This window comes from Rhinatrema bivittatum, chromosome 6 (genome assembly GCF_901001135.1).
Source record: "Rhinatrema bivittatum chromosome 6, aRhiBiv1.1, whole genome shotgun sequence".
In the NCBI taxonomy this organism is placed as follows: Eukaryota; Metazoa; Chordata; class Amphibia; order Gymnophiona; family Rhinatrematidae; genus Rhinatrema; species Rhinatrema bivittatum.
Window position 1 is genome coordinate 29,276,146 of NC_042620.1, and position 17,797 is coordinate 29,293,942.

At 39.7% G+C, this 17,797-nt stretch overlaps 1 protein-coding gene across 21 annotated transcripts in view; it reads right to left on the reverse strand.

Annotated features, from left to right (window-relative positions):
• Positions 1–17,797, reverse strand: part of CLASP1 (cytoplasmic linker associated protein 1) — a 637,864-nt gene that overhangs the window by 87,943 nt on the left and 532,124 nt on the right. For all 21 annotated transcript variants that reach the window (XM_029605186.1, XM_029605182.1, XM_029605181.1 and 18 more), the window contains one exon: positions 13,143–13,249. In XM_029605186.1, coding sequence (XP_029461046.1) covers positions 13,143–13,249 — 107 coding nt within the window. The remainder of the gene's footprint in view (positions 1–13,142; positions 13,250–17,797) is intronic.

The window sequence follows — 17,797 nt, forward strand, 5'->3', positions numbered from 1 at the left end:
GTGCCATTTTCAAATACGAGTCCACCAGCACAGACTCAAAGTTTGCAATTTTTCAGCCAACAAAAAGCAGCTTTGCTGTACTTTGTACCAGTCTATCTGGCCCATAACATTTGATGCACTTTTCCTCTAAGAACTTGTCCAAACCTCTTTAAAACCCTGCTATGCTAGCTGCTTTGACCACCTCTTCTGGCAACAAATTCCACATCTTGACTGTGTGCTATGTGAAAACTTTCTACAATGTATTTTAAATCTTCTAATTATTAGTTTCATGCAATGTCCCCTTGTTTTAGTATTTTTGAAAGGGTAGATAACCATCTTCCATTTACCCATTCTAGCCAGTTTATGATTTTATAATTTCTCTCATGTCCTCTCTCAGTCGTGACTTTTCCAAACTGGAAAGCTCTGATCTATTTAGTTTTTCTTCATAAGGTATCTGGTTTCACCCCTTTAATCGTTTTTGTTGCCCTTCTCTATACCTTTTCTATTTCCAATGCCTTTTTAGAGATGGGCAACCAGAACTACAATACTTTAAGTGCGGCTGCACCAAGGATGAATACAAGGTTTAATGTTGAATAATTTTGCGCCATCTGCCAATTTGATCATCTCACTCGTTGCTCCCTTTTACAGATCATTTATGAATATGTTAAACAGCACTAGTCACAGTGCAGATCCCTGGGGCACTCCACTATTGATCTTTCCTCATTTGGAAAACGGACTATTTAATCCTATTTTCTTTTTAACTAGTTCCCAACCCACAATTGGACACAATTTCCTCAACAGTCTCATGAGGAACTTTGTCAAATGCCTTCTGAAAATCCACACACTATTTATTACCAAGTGAATCATCTTTATTCACGTCTAGTTATACCTTAAAAAAAAAATCTAATAGATTGGTAAGGCAAGACTTCCTTTGCTACAAACATGTTGACTTTTCCCCATTAAGACATGTTGAACTTCCCTATCAGTGTGGTTTATAAATTCTTCTAATAAGTAAGTGTTTATCTATATGTTAAGCAATTTTGTTTTAAAGCATAGGTTCTACCATTTTGCTCAGCACCGTAGTCAGGCTCACTGGTCTATGGTTTCCCCAATTGCCCCTGGTGCCCTTTTTAAAAATGAACATTACATTGGCTACCCTCCATTGTGGCTGTTTTAAATAGGTTACAGATCACTAGCAACAGGTTTGCAATTTCATGTTAGTTCTTCTAAAGCTCTGCAATGAAAACCATCTGGTCCCAGTGATATGTTACTCTTTAGTTTGTCAATTTGATTTATTACACATTTGCTTTCTAAGATCCTCTGCAGTCTCTGTTGCCCTTGTTCTCCACGGACTGTCATGAACAAGCAGCCAGGAAATCTTACTGATCCTAGGAAGGGAGGAGTGCCGAGACGCACCCTCAGTACTGCTGGTTGGCCATTAGGATATCACCACTGTAGTGACAGCAGTTTTCCCTCCTTCCCTAGGTCTGAGCATGCCCAGGCCCAAATAATCATTAATGAAATTGTAATATTTTTTATATTTTAGTCCTGGTGCGAGCATTACATGCTTAGACAATGAAGCTTAAGTTTCTGCAAATATAAATACTGTTTATAAATATAAAAATGTTCATCCATGTCATCATTCATGGAACAGCTGATTTCAGTGTTTCCCAGCCCTAACCTGAAGGCACATCTAACCAATCATGTTTTCAAGATATCCATAATGAACATGCATGAGACAGATTTCATACTTTGGAAATCCCATATATTCAAATCCATCTCATGATATTCATTGTGGATATCCTGAAAACCTGACTGGTTAGGTGTACCTCCAGGACAGAGTTGGAAAATACTGCTCTATAAGACCAACTTTTCACTAGAGCAGAGGTGGCCAACTTCGATCCTGGGGAGCTACCAACCGGCCTGGTTTTCAGGATATTCATAATGAATATGCAAGAGCTAGAATTGCATGTACTACCTCCATTATATACAAATCTATTTCATGCATATTCATTATGAATATCCTGAAAACCAGACTTTTTTATGGCTGTTGAGGATTGGAGTTGGTCACTCTTGCACTAGAGTTAAGGTGAGATTAATTCAAATACCTGCCCTACAAGTCTGCTTCCATGAGCTATTCCTACACTGCGTATGGTGACCTGCAGTGCTACAAAAAGCATCCATGTGTAAATGAGCTCATTAACACCACTTGCTTGCAAGGAAAACGTTGGGCTGCAGGTTTTCACGAAGTTAAACCTGGTGTTTGTTACTTCACCAGCCTCCAAACCGGTGGAAGCGAGAATAACTGCTCTACTAAACACTCCAGAAAAGCATGGAATATGTGAGAGACTACACCTGTGAACCGTGTGTGCAGAGGATTTCTGTGTGACTATATCACTGACTATGCTTCCCCTAAAATCAAAAGACTACTGTCATGCGCCACAGTTTCTTTTTCTCTAGTTAGGAATGCCATTGCCTTTCCAGAGTTGCCTTTGACAACATTAGTGACCAAATACTATTCCTACATTTGAGTGACAAGGCTTAAGACCTTAACTACTGCCAGTTACAACCAGCACATCTTACACTACTACCACTAAGTCAGAGGGAAGCTTGAAAAATTCTAGTCTCAGACACTCCACGCCTTTATCATTTTATTTGATGTATTTAGGCGTTTTATATACCATCATTCCAAAAGAAGATCACAACGGTTTACAATATCCACATTTATATTCATGGTCAACGATCACATATGTCTCAACATTCACCTTCTAGTTCAACACCACATCGTATACATATTTTAGTTCATAATCATAAATATTCTAGGATATCATACTATCTACTTTATAATCTAGGTCATATTCATACATTTTTTTGGTCAAACTAACAGTAAATGCAAGCTCCAATTCTACTAACAATACACTTCACATCATTCAATCCTTATTGCTCGCTCCACTAACATTACCTCTGGTACTGATGTAGCAGTTATCTGCATATTGGTATTTTACATTAAGTTATAAGTATTTCTAAAGAGCCATGTTTTCAGTTCATGCTTGAAACTCTTTCTTTCTGTTATCTGACGTAGTGACTCTGGAAGTGAGATCCACAACTTGTGGCTTGCTATAGAAAACATTCAGTCTCTTATTTGTGTTAGGTGTGTGTTCCGAGTAGAAGGCACCATTAGAAGACCTTTGTTTTGTGATCTTAGGTCTCTCTGGTGTGTAGTGTTGAATTGTCACTCCTAATAAACATGGATTAATATTGTTGATGATACTGAAAATTAAAGTTAATATTTTATAATGAATTCTGGATTGTACAGGAAGCCAGTGCAGAGCAATCAGCGCAGGTGTGATGTGTTTGAATTTCCTTGTCCCTAGTAAGAGTCTTGCAGAGGCATTTTGAAGTAACTGTAGTAGTTTTGTAGACTTGAGGGTAGGCCTAGTAAAAAGGAGTTGCAGTAGTCTACGTTTGAAAATATAAGTGTTTGTAAGACAGTGCAGAAGTCCTGTATTGTTAAAGGTTTCAGTCGATGTAATATTCTCAGCTTGGAGTACCCTGTTTTGATTAATTTGCTTATATGCTTTTTCATAGTGAAGCTCTCGTCGATCTGAATTCCAAGGTCTCGTACTTAATCTGAGGGAGTAATATTAGTGATTCCTAGGTCTAGGGTTGGTGGTTTGATTGTATTATCTCGCCTTAACCACACAATGGCATTACCTAGATTCATAAAACTTTTCCTTGTCTGACTGTATTGCTTCCTCTTTGAGCCTTATTCATAGATATCTGGTGGGGGTGGGGAGTAGGGGAGTAGGGGAGTGGGAATAGACTTGGTCCTAGTAGGTACTCTGCTTTATACTTTCATAATGAATATTTGAGATAAAGTGCCTGACTTATGGCTTATCCATCACCTCTCTTCAGCTGTCTAGACAATTATTCATATTTTCTGATGCTGCCCTGATGAAGGTCAGCAAGGGACACCAGTATTTCTTTAGATTCCAGAGCAGTGGAGAGGAAAAAGCACAGGCAGCTAGCACAATCTTTTAAATACTAATGCCTGTGCAGGAACAAAAAAACAAAAGCAAACTGATGAAAACTGAATTTTCCCCTCAATATTTTCTGTTATCAAGGGTTTCTCTCACTTCCTTTATTTTCCCACCTATCGTGCAGTGCTGTCAGAACTCAGAACCTGCAGTTTAAGAGAGAATGACCCCAAAACAGTGAAAGTAGAGTTTTATATTGTCACCTTCTCAAGCAGATGAAACTGGAGCAAAAAGTCCATTATCAAATCCTCTCGGTGTCAAAATACTGGATGGGCAAAGAACAAGAGAAGAATTTTGCTAAACTATGTCCAGGGAGTGTAAAACTTGCTGGGAGAGTCCTATATGGGGATTTTGTGACAGCATTTGAGGCTGTGCGTGTTCTATTCCTTTTTTTTGTTTTGTTTTCTTTAAAGCATTACCAACCAGCTGCAACCAGAAACATACAAAAACTTGCACAAAATGTGACTGGATTCCTAAATCACCACTGGTCGCCTGCAGTCCTTGTTTGCACAGGCCGCAGTAATAAGGCTCTGACCCAGTTTCCATGACCTGTCTGCAGACACTAGGCGTTGAGCAAGAACAAGACCATTGATAAGTGGCAAAGTGAACTCCCACCCTCCCCAAGCTGCAGCTATAAATATTTCTTTGATTTAAAGATTGGAAAGAGCTTCCAACAGCAGTTTCCTCTGTTTCTTCTTGAGAAACCCATCTAACCAACTGCAACTTTCAACAGCTACAAGGAAATGAAACACGAAAACAAGTATCTTTATTATTCCTAAAATGAGTCTCCTCTACTGCAAACATCTCCTAAATATTAAAAGGAGGCTGCAGTATACAGGTCAACGAATGGGGCTTAAATGACATTTCCTATTTCAAACTGAAAACCCAGAAATAAACTTGGCATTGTTCTCCATTCTTTAGTACGTTCCATTCCAGTGGGATTTCCTCCAGACTGAGGAGTGTGCTGGAAAGCCCTCCTAGAGATATTTAGCCTTCTCAATATAACATCCTAACATATGTTCAAATAAAATACTAATCTGAATTTATATGCCATCATTTATCCAAATAGGAATTCCAATATGCTTTATAACAACGGTTCTTTGGGAACACAGAAGGGGCAGGGAGATAAAGTGGCCTGGGAAAAGTTATTGTTTGTGCAGGATATGGGGGGGGGGGGGGGGGGTAGGGAGGAAGAAAAAGATGCTGACCTTGCACTTCTGAGTTTTAAGCCATAACCTGTGAAAGCACAAAGCTCCAAAAGTTAGAACTGCTAAGAATTTATTATGCTATAGAGAAGACTTTAAGAATTCCATTTATTGACAAAACAGAATGGAATAGCTTCCGCTTACTAAGCAATGGTCTTTTTAATATTACATGCGCTGAGAACGCCAAGGGTCAGGTATTGCATACTGCAAGCATACACTGAGCTACTTGTCTTCAAATCTCTTCTAATGCAGAATTCTAAAAATGCACCACCCTTACTTGGATGATTCCTATTTGTTTGTAACCTCAGGATATATCTGGCTGAAAATAAAGAATCCAAAAGTTCAATAAACTTAGTGTTAACAACCAGTAACCTACATTAATGCATTATAGATTAACCAGATCTGAGGATATTACCATGCTGAGCAAACACAGCCAATCACTGTGAAGCATGCCAAACTATGTAGAGTTGTAGTGCTATTCAACATGGGCTATATGAGACCTAGTTCATTTCATTTGCCCCTAAAGTCCCAGAGAAGGACAAAGAGGCAAATTTTTGCTGTTCAATATTTCCATTACTTTCTACAGGAGCAAATCTTCCATGTGGTAAATAACTTGAGTTACTACTACTCAGAATGAGATCTGAATAGATATTCAGCACTAAACTTAGACATGTATTGGACAAGTATAAGAGCCGAGGACAAACAAACTAATATTTTTCTCCTATCCAAAGAGTCCCTGCCTAGGAATTAGCTTAATATACAGTGCTCCCTAAACTGAAATAACCCAAGGCCAAAAAGGAATAAGAGTTGACTACTTTTATTCAAAGCTGTTAGGTCAGTGGTAATAAGATAAGTGACATTCAAACACAGTGCTGTCAAACTGGCACATAAGATGAAAAGATTCAAGTTATAAATCAAACAAGAGCTATGGAAGACAAAGACAAGAAGTGCAAGATGAAATTATATATAGACTTACAAGTCACATGGCACTGTAAGGAAAGTTTAATTAATGAAAACCAAGTCAACTTAAGATGGAGTCAGAGCAAAGCAATTTGGGAATTTCAGATCAACTGATAATGAACGCTCCATGCAGCTGGTTTGTGTCTACTGAATTTATCACTTGTGCTTGACGTGCCCTGTGAGATGGTCCTAGGACAGTGTTGCACAATAATGCCCATTTTGGCTTACACAAATTCTTCACTATAAATTGTCATCAGCTCGGTGAAAGTTCGACCCACCAAAATGGTGCCCCCACCAGCTTTGCCGGTTGAAACATGGGTGCAAAGGAATTTGCCGTGCCTCATGTGACCATGAAATAGTCAAATAGTTTTCCTTGCAAGAAGTTTCACACCAGTTAAGGAAGCTTGTCTCTGTCACACAAATTTGGGTTGTGATGGAAAAGACTTTGGCTGAGATGGCAAGCAGACTTTGTATAAACCTTTTGCTGCTCAATCCGGGACCCACCGGACCTTACTGGAAAACTGCTTTTTGTGAAAATGGATTACCTCCTTAAAGTTTCTCCTTAAAGTTACTACAAAAACCAAGGAGGGAACTCCTGCTGTGCTAGGTTCTAGTAATACCACTAGTTTTATTAACCTTCTCATCATACTGTTGGTCAGTAGCTGATAAACGTTTATTTCTCTGTGCGCGCGCCAGGTTTAACGAGTTCAGGTAATGCATAATTTACTTGTAGATGACACACTGTCTCACAAAACTTTTTAGAAACTTATTTTATATGTGATTAATTTATGTGCTTTTAGAATAAAAGATAAACATTCAGCCCTTACAAATGGATTAGGAATGTGCAGGGAAATTTTTTGTTGCGATTTGTTTTTGGTATACTTTTTGTTGGGTTTTTTTGTTTTTTTTTTTTAATTTTGTGGGCTTTTATTATTCATTTTTAATCATTTCAGAAAAGAGTATTTCCCAAAATTAATAAACGCTTCTGGATATTTGGGGAGACTATGCATTCATTTTGGGGTAAAAAAAACTAAACCAAGCATGCGCAATTTGATTTGGATTTCTCATTTCATTTTAAAACAAATGCACATCCCCAGACACAAGTTTCTGCATGAATGTTGTGGAGAAAGAAAATGCCAAAGGATGACTTCAAAGTAGACAAATTCCTCGACTGGATTCTGGTGGCTCGGAAGACAATGGTACTTTATTCCCCACAACCCAGAAAATGAACTCTTTGAGCTCCCTGCTCTCGCCACCCAGGTTGGCCCTCCCCACGCTCTCAGCGCTGACCCGTTGGGGTCAGGGGAGGTGGACCTGAGGCAGGGAAGGTGGCCTATCCCGAACCCGAACCGGCCTGAGACGCAAAAAAGGAAAATAGAAAAAAAAGACCGCGGTAAGCCCGCCCACTCGGCCCGATGTCACTCAGGCACCCCGGAGCCCTTTAAAGGGCACTCGACGGCGCTAGGCGTCATGCGCCTAAGGAACGCGACAAAGAGGCCTGCCCCTTTGTGCACACCGGAACGACACCTAGCAAGACAACCATCCTCCCAACCCTCCAGCACTTGGAAACTCTCTCATACCTCAGCCACTCCCTATATCTCTCCAACATACAGGCACTCACTATTCACTCATCCTCATCCAGCTATCCAGGACCCAGTCTCTCTCCCAGTCTACAACCATTCCTCAACCTCACCAACAGACGGATGCTCAACGCACCAACCAACGGACGCTCACTCAACACCCAGCCTCCTCCAGCATTCACCCAGCCCCCTCCAGCATTCAACCCATCCTTTCCTGTCCAACCAGATCATAATGCTACCGGGATTCCCAATCCCCATTCTTCACCAGTTTCCTCAACACAGGAAAAGCAACAATGCAATATCGACCACGCACCACCAAAACCCTCATTCCAATCATGATTTCACCTTTTACCCAAGTGCTAGGTCTCGCACTATTCTCCCTGACACTATTCAAAGCACAATCCATCACTAAGAAATCTCTGATCCTCAATGACTATCTCCTAGACCAGGGGTGGGCAATTCCAGTCCTCAAGGGCCACAAACCTGTCGAGGTTTTAGGATATCCTAATGAATATGCATGACACAGATTTGCATACAACTGAGACAGAGTGCATGCAAATCTCTCTCATGCATATTCATTAGGGATATCCTGAAAACCAGATTGGTTTGTGGCCCGCGAGGACCGGAACTGCCCACCCCTGTCCTAGACGCAAAATCGGACATCTGCGCCATAACAGAAACCTGGCTTAAACCAACAGATATAGCACTAATAAATCAACTCCCCACGCAGCATTACGACTTCTTTTCCCTCCCCAGACTAAAGAAAAAAGGAGGAAGCATCCTTTTAGCAGCCAAAAAAAAGAGTTGAGAGTCTCCCAACTCCCAGCAAAATCTGATTCAAAACTAGAAGTTAGCCTCTTCAAAACAGACCAACTCCAAATCATCTTAGTTTACGCCCCTTCAGGACTTCTCGACTCAGATGCATCCCCCATCGTAGAAATAATTGCAAAACACATGAATTTAGACTCCCCTGCCTTGATCCTAGGAGATTTCAACCTCCTTGTCAACAACACCACTCTCACAACCAACTGTGAGGCTCTGCTCTCCACACTTACAGCCATGGGCTTCCAGCAGATCATCAATAAGCCTACCCACAAAGCTGGCCACACCCTGGACCTTATTTTCATAAACTCTGGCATCACACATTCAACCGCCCCTGTATGCACACCGGTCCCTTGGTCGGATCGCTCATTAATCTCAGCTACCTTCTCAATAACAGAAACCTATAATACACGCCCCCTTCAATCTTCGTTTCTCTACAGAAGATCCTCCTCTTCTGATGACCTCAGCAACCACCTGGCTAAAGAACTTCCACACATAAACCTTTCAGATCCCAACTCAGCTCTATTATCCTGGAGCAATATTACAGAAAAAATAGCAAATAAATTATGTCCACTATCAACAAAAAAACTCAACCCTAACTCCCCAAAGAGACAACCATGGTTCACCAATGACCTTCGAAAACTCAAACAAAACCTCAGACAGAAGGAAAACAAATGGCGCAAATCCCCGTGCCCCAGCACACTATCCGCTTACAAATCCGCCCTCCACCACTACAGAACTCTACCTTAAAGTCAAAAAGGGATTTCTACGCTCACAAGATTCACGACCTTGTTTATGACGCAAAAGCCCTTTTTTCCTACGTATCTGAACTAACACAAACTAACACTCCTTCTATCCCTAATGACCAAGCTCAAGCCAAAGCCGATGAACTGGCTCTGTTCTTCCAAAGCAAAATCTCCAATCTTTTAACCCTCTTGCCCCCCTAGCCCCTCCTCTCCTACTAGCTCCTACCACCCCCTAAATAAAAGAATCTCTCTGGAATCGTTCAAACCCACCACCCGCTTTAGAGATTCAATCTCTATTAAAGAAAATGAAACCTTCCTCCCATCCCTTCTACCAAATCCCATCAAAACTTCTCCTGCTAATACCTGACACCATCTCCAAACCACTGGCGGATATCATGAACTGCTCTTTAACACAGGGAATCTTCCCAGACGCCCTAAAACTTGCTTCTCTTAAACCTCTCCTAAAGAAACCAGATTTGGATCCCAAGAATCCAAACAACTTCCGCCTCATTTCCAACCTTCCATTTGTAGCCAAGATTATGGAAAAACTAGTCAATTTGCAACTTGCCGATTACCTGGAAGACCACAAAATATTGCACCCCACCCAATATGGATTCCGTAAGGCATTAAGCACTGAAACCCTACTCTTATCGTTAACAGACCACCTCATCATGGGTTTTGACAAAGGTCAATCATTTCTACTAATTCTCCTTGACCTGTCGGCGGCTTTCAACACTGTAAACCATTCCATCCTCCTCAACCGGCTATCGGACATTGGAATAACAGGCACTGCCTTCACATGGTTCAAAACATTCCTCTGTAACAGAGGTTACAAAGTCAGAATCAATAATAAAGAATCCCCTCGCATCAATTCCTCACTAGGAGTTCCTCAAGGTTCCTCCCTGTCCCCAACTCTCTTAAACATATACCTTCTTCCTCTATGCCAGCTATTAGCTAACCTTCAACTAAAACACTTCCTATATGCCGACGATGTGCAAATCCTGATCCCCATCAAAGAATGTAACACTAAAACACTCAAACACTGGGAAAACTGCCTCCGAGAGATCAACCTACTCCTCGCAAATTTAAACCAGATACTAAACTCAGCTAAGACTGAACTCCTTCTCATCTCCCCGGAAAACAGTAATATCCCACAAAGTGCACCAGCTAACACCACTGTTACCCAAGCAAGAGACCCAGGAGTAGTAACAGACAACCGCCTGAATTTAAAAACCTTCATTAACAACAAGAACTGCTTCTATAAGCTGCAGGTACTAAAAAGAATTAAACCACTCCTTCACTTTCAAGATTTCAGATCAGTCCTCCAAGCCGTAATATTCTCCAAGATAGATTATTGCAACTCTATCTTGCTAGGTCTCCCTTCATCATCCATCAAACCTCTTCAGATGCTCTAGAATGAGGCAGCAAGAATCCTGACAAACTCCAGAAGAAGAGACCACATCTTGCCCATTCTCAAAAATTTACACTGGCTACCAATTCACTTCAGAATTCTACACAAGTCCATCACCATCATCCATAAAACTATCCATTCCCAAGCCCCTCTTAACCTCCAAATCCCCCTCAGACTACACACTTCATCCAGACCCATCAGAGAAGCCTACAGATGTTCCCTGCTTGTCCCCCCAACCAAATCTACGCACCATCTAGCATTCAGAGATTGGGCCTTTTCTACAGCGGGACTTTCTCTATGGAATACCTTACCCCCTGATCTCAGACAGGAACCATGTCTATTAACATTCAGAAAAAGGCTTAAGACTTGGTTATTCAAACAAGCCTTTCCCGAGTCTAACTGATTCACCACAACAACTATTAAGAGACCTTTCAGCACAATGTAAATAATTACTACTGTAAAGTTACTCTTACTCTTGTCTCCTTCCTCCCCCAGTTCCAGCAACCCTGTTTTATTGTAACTTTTGGTTCCACTCCACTTGTTAAATGTTCAAGGTTATTGCAACCCCGTTACTTGTAAACCGGCATATGATATGATTTTATCATGAATGCCGGTATAGAAAAGCTCTAAATAAATAAAATAAAATAAATATACAGTACAGGTAGTCTCAAATCTGGCTATGGTGGTACTCCGGAAAGAAGAGGCTCACAAAGTAAAATTGAATAAAAAGTCTCTCTCAATTCTGAGAATTGACCTAATTCACACAAGGATCATTCTGAAGGATGTGGCAAGAAGCCTTGCAAAACATGGAGTATTTGCAGGAGCAATAAATTTGTCCACGACACCAAATTTAGCACTAGCGAGGAAAGAAATGCACAACCTAAAATATGTTCAAAGAACATTTAAAAGTTTCTCCGAATTTTTGGATATTTGCTGTTTATATTTTGTACCTTATGTAAATTTCTCTCAATTAATTAATATCACCTTAGCTTATTCAATCTTCCCCCCTTCCCCCCCAAAGCTCATTGTCTACAATGAACATGTACCCAAATCTTGTATATAGTCTCTGCTTATAAGTATTATTCCCCCTTTCCCAGTTAAGCTGCACCCTCGTCTATTCTTTAACTGTTTTCATGTTTTTCCTTGTTCTTTGTAAAGACCATGCCTAAATGATACTCATGCTATCATAGGTCCAAGTTATATGTAAACCGATACGATGTGCAAACGGTTATCGGTATATAAAATTTTTAAATAAATAAAATAAATAAAGTTACTCTAGCTTTTTCTTCTTCCCCCAGTTCGAGCAACCCTGTTTTATTGTAACTTCATTGCTTCTTTTCACTTGTTCAATGTTCAAAGTTATTACACCCCCTGTTATTTGTAAACCAGCATGATGTGATTGTATCATGAATGCCGGTATAGAAAAGCTCCAAATAAATAAATAAAATTTACAAGACATTTACCCAGTCCTTAAATCTGAGCTTAAAGTGGTTTCCTAAGGCCAATTTTGTTCTGCAGAGTTAAGGCAGAGATAATTTTCAGTTAGCTTTGAGATAAACCATTGTCAGTTTCTAACTTTATATACCAATCAGTCACAGGTCACATCTGTTTGTCCATGGTAATGATACCTGCCCTTAAAGATCAATGGCTGCAATCTTCATGTTGATCTCTGTGAAATCTTGCAGGAAGAAGCATTTCCTTGGAGTTTTCTTATTCACATTTCACAAAACACCTCATCTAATAGGAGCAAGGCACAAACTACCTGCACATTCACAAACTAAGAAAAGCAAGCCCCCCCCATTTGATACAAAATACCCTTCAAAACGTTCCAAATAACAATAAATGCATTCGCCTGATTCTAGAATCTATATTGGTCACTTTGCCATTTACCACTTGGTTATAATATGGATTTATATAGTATCTGTCATCAAAACATGATCCCAATATGCTTTTACAACTTCATAACATTGAAATAAATACACACATGGTTTCATGGATTAAGAATAAAGCTTAAAGTTTTTGAAATTATAAAGCAAAAGAACTAGACCATAAAAGATCACATTCATGCATTCCTAGTGCATGCTATTAGCAGCACTAGCAGCTAGAGATAAGATGTTTTCCAGGCATCAGGACCACAGAGAATGCTTAGGAGGGGGCAGCTGAAAAGAAACCAGTATTTTTAGTAGGTCAGCAAAGATGACATGCCAAATAAACTTTACATTTTCTAAACTACCAAATCCTTTCCCTGAATACCATGCTTACCCACAAATGCATAGGCCATAATCGGTGGTGTGGCATTAATCTAAATATTACAATTTGTGCTACAGCTGTTCTTCTGTAGCAAAAGCTCTGAAGCTTTTCATGCTTACAGTTAAAGAAGATCAGTAAGGCAGCGATGTTACCTTGGAGACAGCCCACCATGGGAGCAGTTGGTAGGGGATGTTAAAGGGCTGGTTCTGCTGCTGGAGTGACGTGAAGGAGTTCGACCAATAGTATTGCTAGGCGACCCCTAGAATGTAAGGATGAAAAAGGTGTTTGAGCAAAACTTAAACTTGCACAGTGCATCAACAAAGGAATTGTGCAACACTCCATAGGAAAAGTACTGAATGATACAACAGGCAACAAAGGGTCAGAGCAGAGTAGCACACCATCATCATTTGTACTCATTAGCACAATACCGTCATGGAAAATATGAGATCCACAGAGAAGAGAGAGAGCCTAACAGCATCCCTAATCTTCCCCTGGAAAATGTTAAGAAAATGAACAGGAGGCATCTTGTGCCATGAATGATCCCTGTGGCATGGAAATGATCACTGTAACAACGGTAGAAAAGAATCTCTAAGAATGGAATGTTTAAAATAAAGTAGATGTTGCATCATATTTAGCTTTTAGTTAATATTATTCAACATGCTGAGAGAATGCAGAGGAGATGAAAGTTTCCAAGCCTTTGACTCAAACATCTTGCAATCTAAAGTAAGCTCCTTCCAAACATGACAGGCTTTTGACATGAAATTAAGAGAATGATTACATTACCCCAGTTCGGAAGGAACTGAGTTGGCTGCTGGCAGACAGTGGAGTAAGATATAGAATTCTCTTAATAACTTTCAAATGTCTTCATCACCTGGGTCCTAATCTGCTGGTGCATAATGTAAGGAGAACCCTGAGACCCTCTCAATATGCCCCCCTTGTCACTTCCCCCAACACAGTCAGATTTCTGTTTCCAACAGTGGTCAATCCAAGTTACATGTACCTGGCAAGTACCCAAACATTAGATAGATCACAAGTTACTATTGCTTATTAATTACTGTCAAAGCAGTTTATGGATTTAACCTCTAAGAACAAACATTTTTTAAACCCAGTAACACTAACTGCTGAAACCATATCCCCTGGCAATGAATTCCAGTGTTTAATTATGCGCTGAGTGAAAAATAATTTTCTTCAATTTGTTTTAAATGAACTACTTGCTAACTTGATGGCGTGCCCCCTGGTCCTTCTATTATCTGAGAGAGTAAATAACCAATTTACATTAACTCGATTAAGTCCTTTTATGATTTTGTAGACTTCTATCAAATCCCCCTCAGTCATCTCTTTTCCAAACTGAACAGCCCAAACTTCTTTAGCCTTTCCTCATAGGGGAGCCGTTCCATGCCCCATATCATTTTGGCTGTCCTTCTCTGCACTCTCTCTAGTACAGCTATATCCTTTTTGAGATGCGGTGACCAGAATGGTGCAGTTTCATTATGACATCCTCCGTTTTATTTTCCATTGCTTCCTAATAATTCCTAAAATTCTGTTTGCTTTTTTGATTGCCACAGCACATTGGGCTGATGATTTCAAAGTATCATCCACTACGATGCCTAGATCTCTTTCCTGGGTGATAACTCCTAAGATAGAGCCTAACATTGTGTAACTACAGCAAGGGTTATTTTTCCCTATATGCATCACTTTGCACTTGTCCACGTTAAACGTCATCTGCCATTTGGAAGCCCAATCTTTCAGTTTCACAAGGTCCTCCTGCAATTTATCACAATCCGCTTGAGATTTAACTACTCTGCATAATTTTGTGTCGTCCACAAATTTGATCACCTCACTCATTATACCCCTTTTCCATATCATTTATAAATATATTAAAAAGTACGGGTCCAAGTACAGATCCCTGAGGCACTCCACTGTTTACTTTTTTCCACTGTGACAACTGACCATTTAATCCTACTCTGTTTCCTGTCTTTTAACCAATTTGTAATCCACAAAAAGACATCACCTCCAATCCCATGACTTTTTAGTTTTCTTAGAAGCCTCTCATGTGGGACTTTGTCGAATGCCTTCTGGAAATCCAAATACACCACATCTACCAGTTCACCTTTGGCAATGATTATTCACCCCTTCAAAAAAATGTAGATTTGTGAGGCAAGACTTCCCTTGGGTAAATCCATGCTGGATGTGTCCCATCAAACCATTTCTATCTAAATCTTTTGTGATTTTATTCTTTATAACAGACTCCACGATTTTTCCTGGCATTGAAGTCAGACTCACCAGTCTATAATTTCCCAGATCACCCCTGGATCCCTTTTTAAATATAGGGATTACACTGGCCATCTTCCAATCTTCAGGTACATCCGATGATTTTAATGATAGGTTACAAGTTTTTACTAATAGTTCTGAAATTTCCAACTCAGACATGTTTCCCATTAACCATGTTTTTAGCAATTTTCGAAGTTTCAGCAACTCACTTTCTTCCCTTAATTCAATGGGAAATCATTCCATAACTTTGGAACAGATAAAGAAAAAGATCTATTCCATAGGCGCAAATGATTTCTCGACAGTGGGACCTGCCATTTGGAATACCATGCCCCCAGACCTCAGACTGGAACCCTGCTTTCTAACTTTTCGGAAAAAACTCAAGACTTGGCTATTCCTTCAAGCCTTCCCTTAACTTTCTATACCATGCAAAATGCCATCTACTCAGACCTCGCTAGATTGTCGGCTAGGCACCCCGCCTAACCTCCATCGGTTAAGTTTAACTCTTCTGTCCTTTATCTCCGGCTAACCTAACCCCCAAGTTCATATTACCCTGTTTACTGTAACTCTTGTTTAAATGGTTTGTTAAGTTATAACCCCCTTGTTCCTTGTAAACAGACATGATATGATACGGTTCATGAATGTTCGGTATAGAAAAGAGTTAAATAAATAAATAAATGTCATAAGGTCTTAACTGCTGGAATTTATAGAAGTAGTTTATTTGATGAACGGAGATTTCTATCTGATTCATGCCATTGCAAACGATTTTCCAACTGTTTTGCCCCAATGCCTCAAACTCTTAAAGGCTATCGTTAAGATTTTAAATTTACATCTCTCAGTGACAGGAAGCCAATGGAGTTCCAGCAACAATGGACCTGTGGAAGTCCTCTTTGGGCTTCATATCACTAACCTGGCCATTATATTTTGAATCACCTACAATTTCCTTATAGGTAGTCTTCAAAAATAGCGCACTGTAGTAGTCAATATGTGAGAGAACCAATGCATATGCTACAGATTTCAATACCCCAAGATCTAAAAAAGTCTAATAAATCTCAACATCTTGACTCTTCAATAAGCATTTCTCATTACATGTGAAAGATGTTTCTCCATACTAACTGTTGAATCAAGTGTTACTCCCAATGACCTTAATTCTTTTTTAGGAGTTACCTCTGCATCTTTTAATATCAATGCTTTATCCAATTCAGACTGTTCTAAATGTAGTATCCCAGTTTTAAAAGCATTTAGTACTAAGCTATTAGATCTCAGCCAAATTTCAACTATAGTAATATAATGTACTAAAATCTTATAATCTAATTCTAGGCCTAGGCCCAAAGGAGTAAATATTTGCTATTCATTGGCACAGATGTATGGTTTGAAGCCAAAATTTCTAATAATCCCACCCACTGCACTCAAAAAATATTAAAAAGTATGGGTGAGAATGATGAACCCTGGGTACACTGAACATAAGAACATGCCATACCGGGTCAGACCAAGGGTCCATCAAGCCCAGCATCCTGTTTCTAACAGAGGCCAAACCAGGCCACAAGAACCTGGCAATTACCCAAACACTAAGAAGATCCCATGCCACTGGTGCAATTAATAGCAGTGGCTATTCCCTAAGTAAATTTCATTAATAGCCATTAATGGACTTCTCCTCCAAGAACTTATCCACACGGTTCAGAAATCTTTCCTTGAAAAGAAACCAACTGTTTCCTTCCAGACTAAAAACTCTAACCACTTTAAGAGACAACCCTTCAATTCAATTTCTTCACATCTCTTCAACAATAAATCATGTTGCATAAGCATTGAAAACCACTAAATTGATAAAATTAACTAGTTAAATTACTAGTTGAATCTGAAGCATGATGCTCAAAACATTTTGTGATAAGCCCAGAAAGGCATAAAATGTCCGATAAACCAGGACCATGCACTTTATTTTGGAAGCTTGCATAAATTTAAGACAAAACCCACATGCCTGGGCTCTTTCTGGAGGATATCCATCATCTCCCTAAACCATGGAACCCCCTGTTATAATCAATTGGTCTAATTTTGGAATCCGGTAAGGAGTTGCACCTTTGCAGATGTATGGAAATTGCTTGCTGGCTTAATATTTGAGAAAGAATCTTGAACTCTAACAACATTGCTGGCAACTGTACGAGGCAGCTTTTCACCTAATCACAATTTGTTCTCTGCCCTGCAGGGGTTTTAGAACCATGACATGTTAAACAAAACTTTTAAAGAGGTCAGAGGGCATTTCATTTAATTTAAAATACCCCAAGGCCTTTCCCTTTTGTGCCATTATGGCTTTTTTAAATTCTTGTTTGTTCCTTTTAATATTGTATTGTTGACCCCATATTTGATACAACTGTTTTCCCTTTTGACACTGTGTGGATAGTTTATACCATTAGTCTCTGCAGTTGATGTAAGAAAACTTCTCACTCTGGTATGATGATCATCATAATGCACCCAGAACCTGCCTTTTCAGCAAAAGATCTTTCACCGTACAGTATAATAAATAGATTGCAACTACATGCCACTC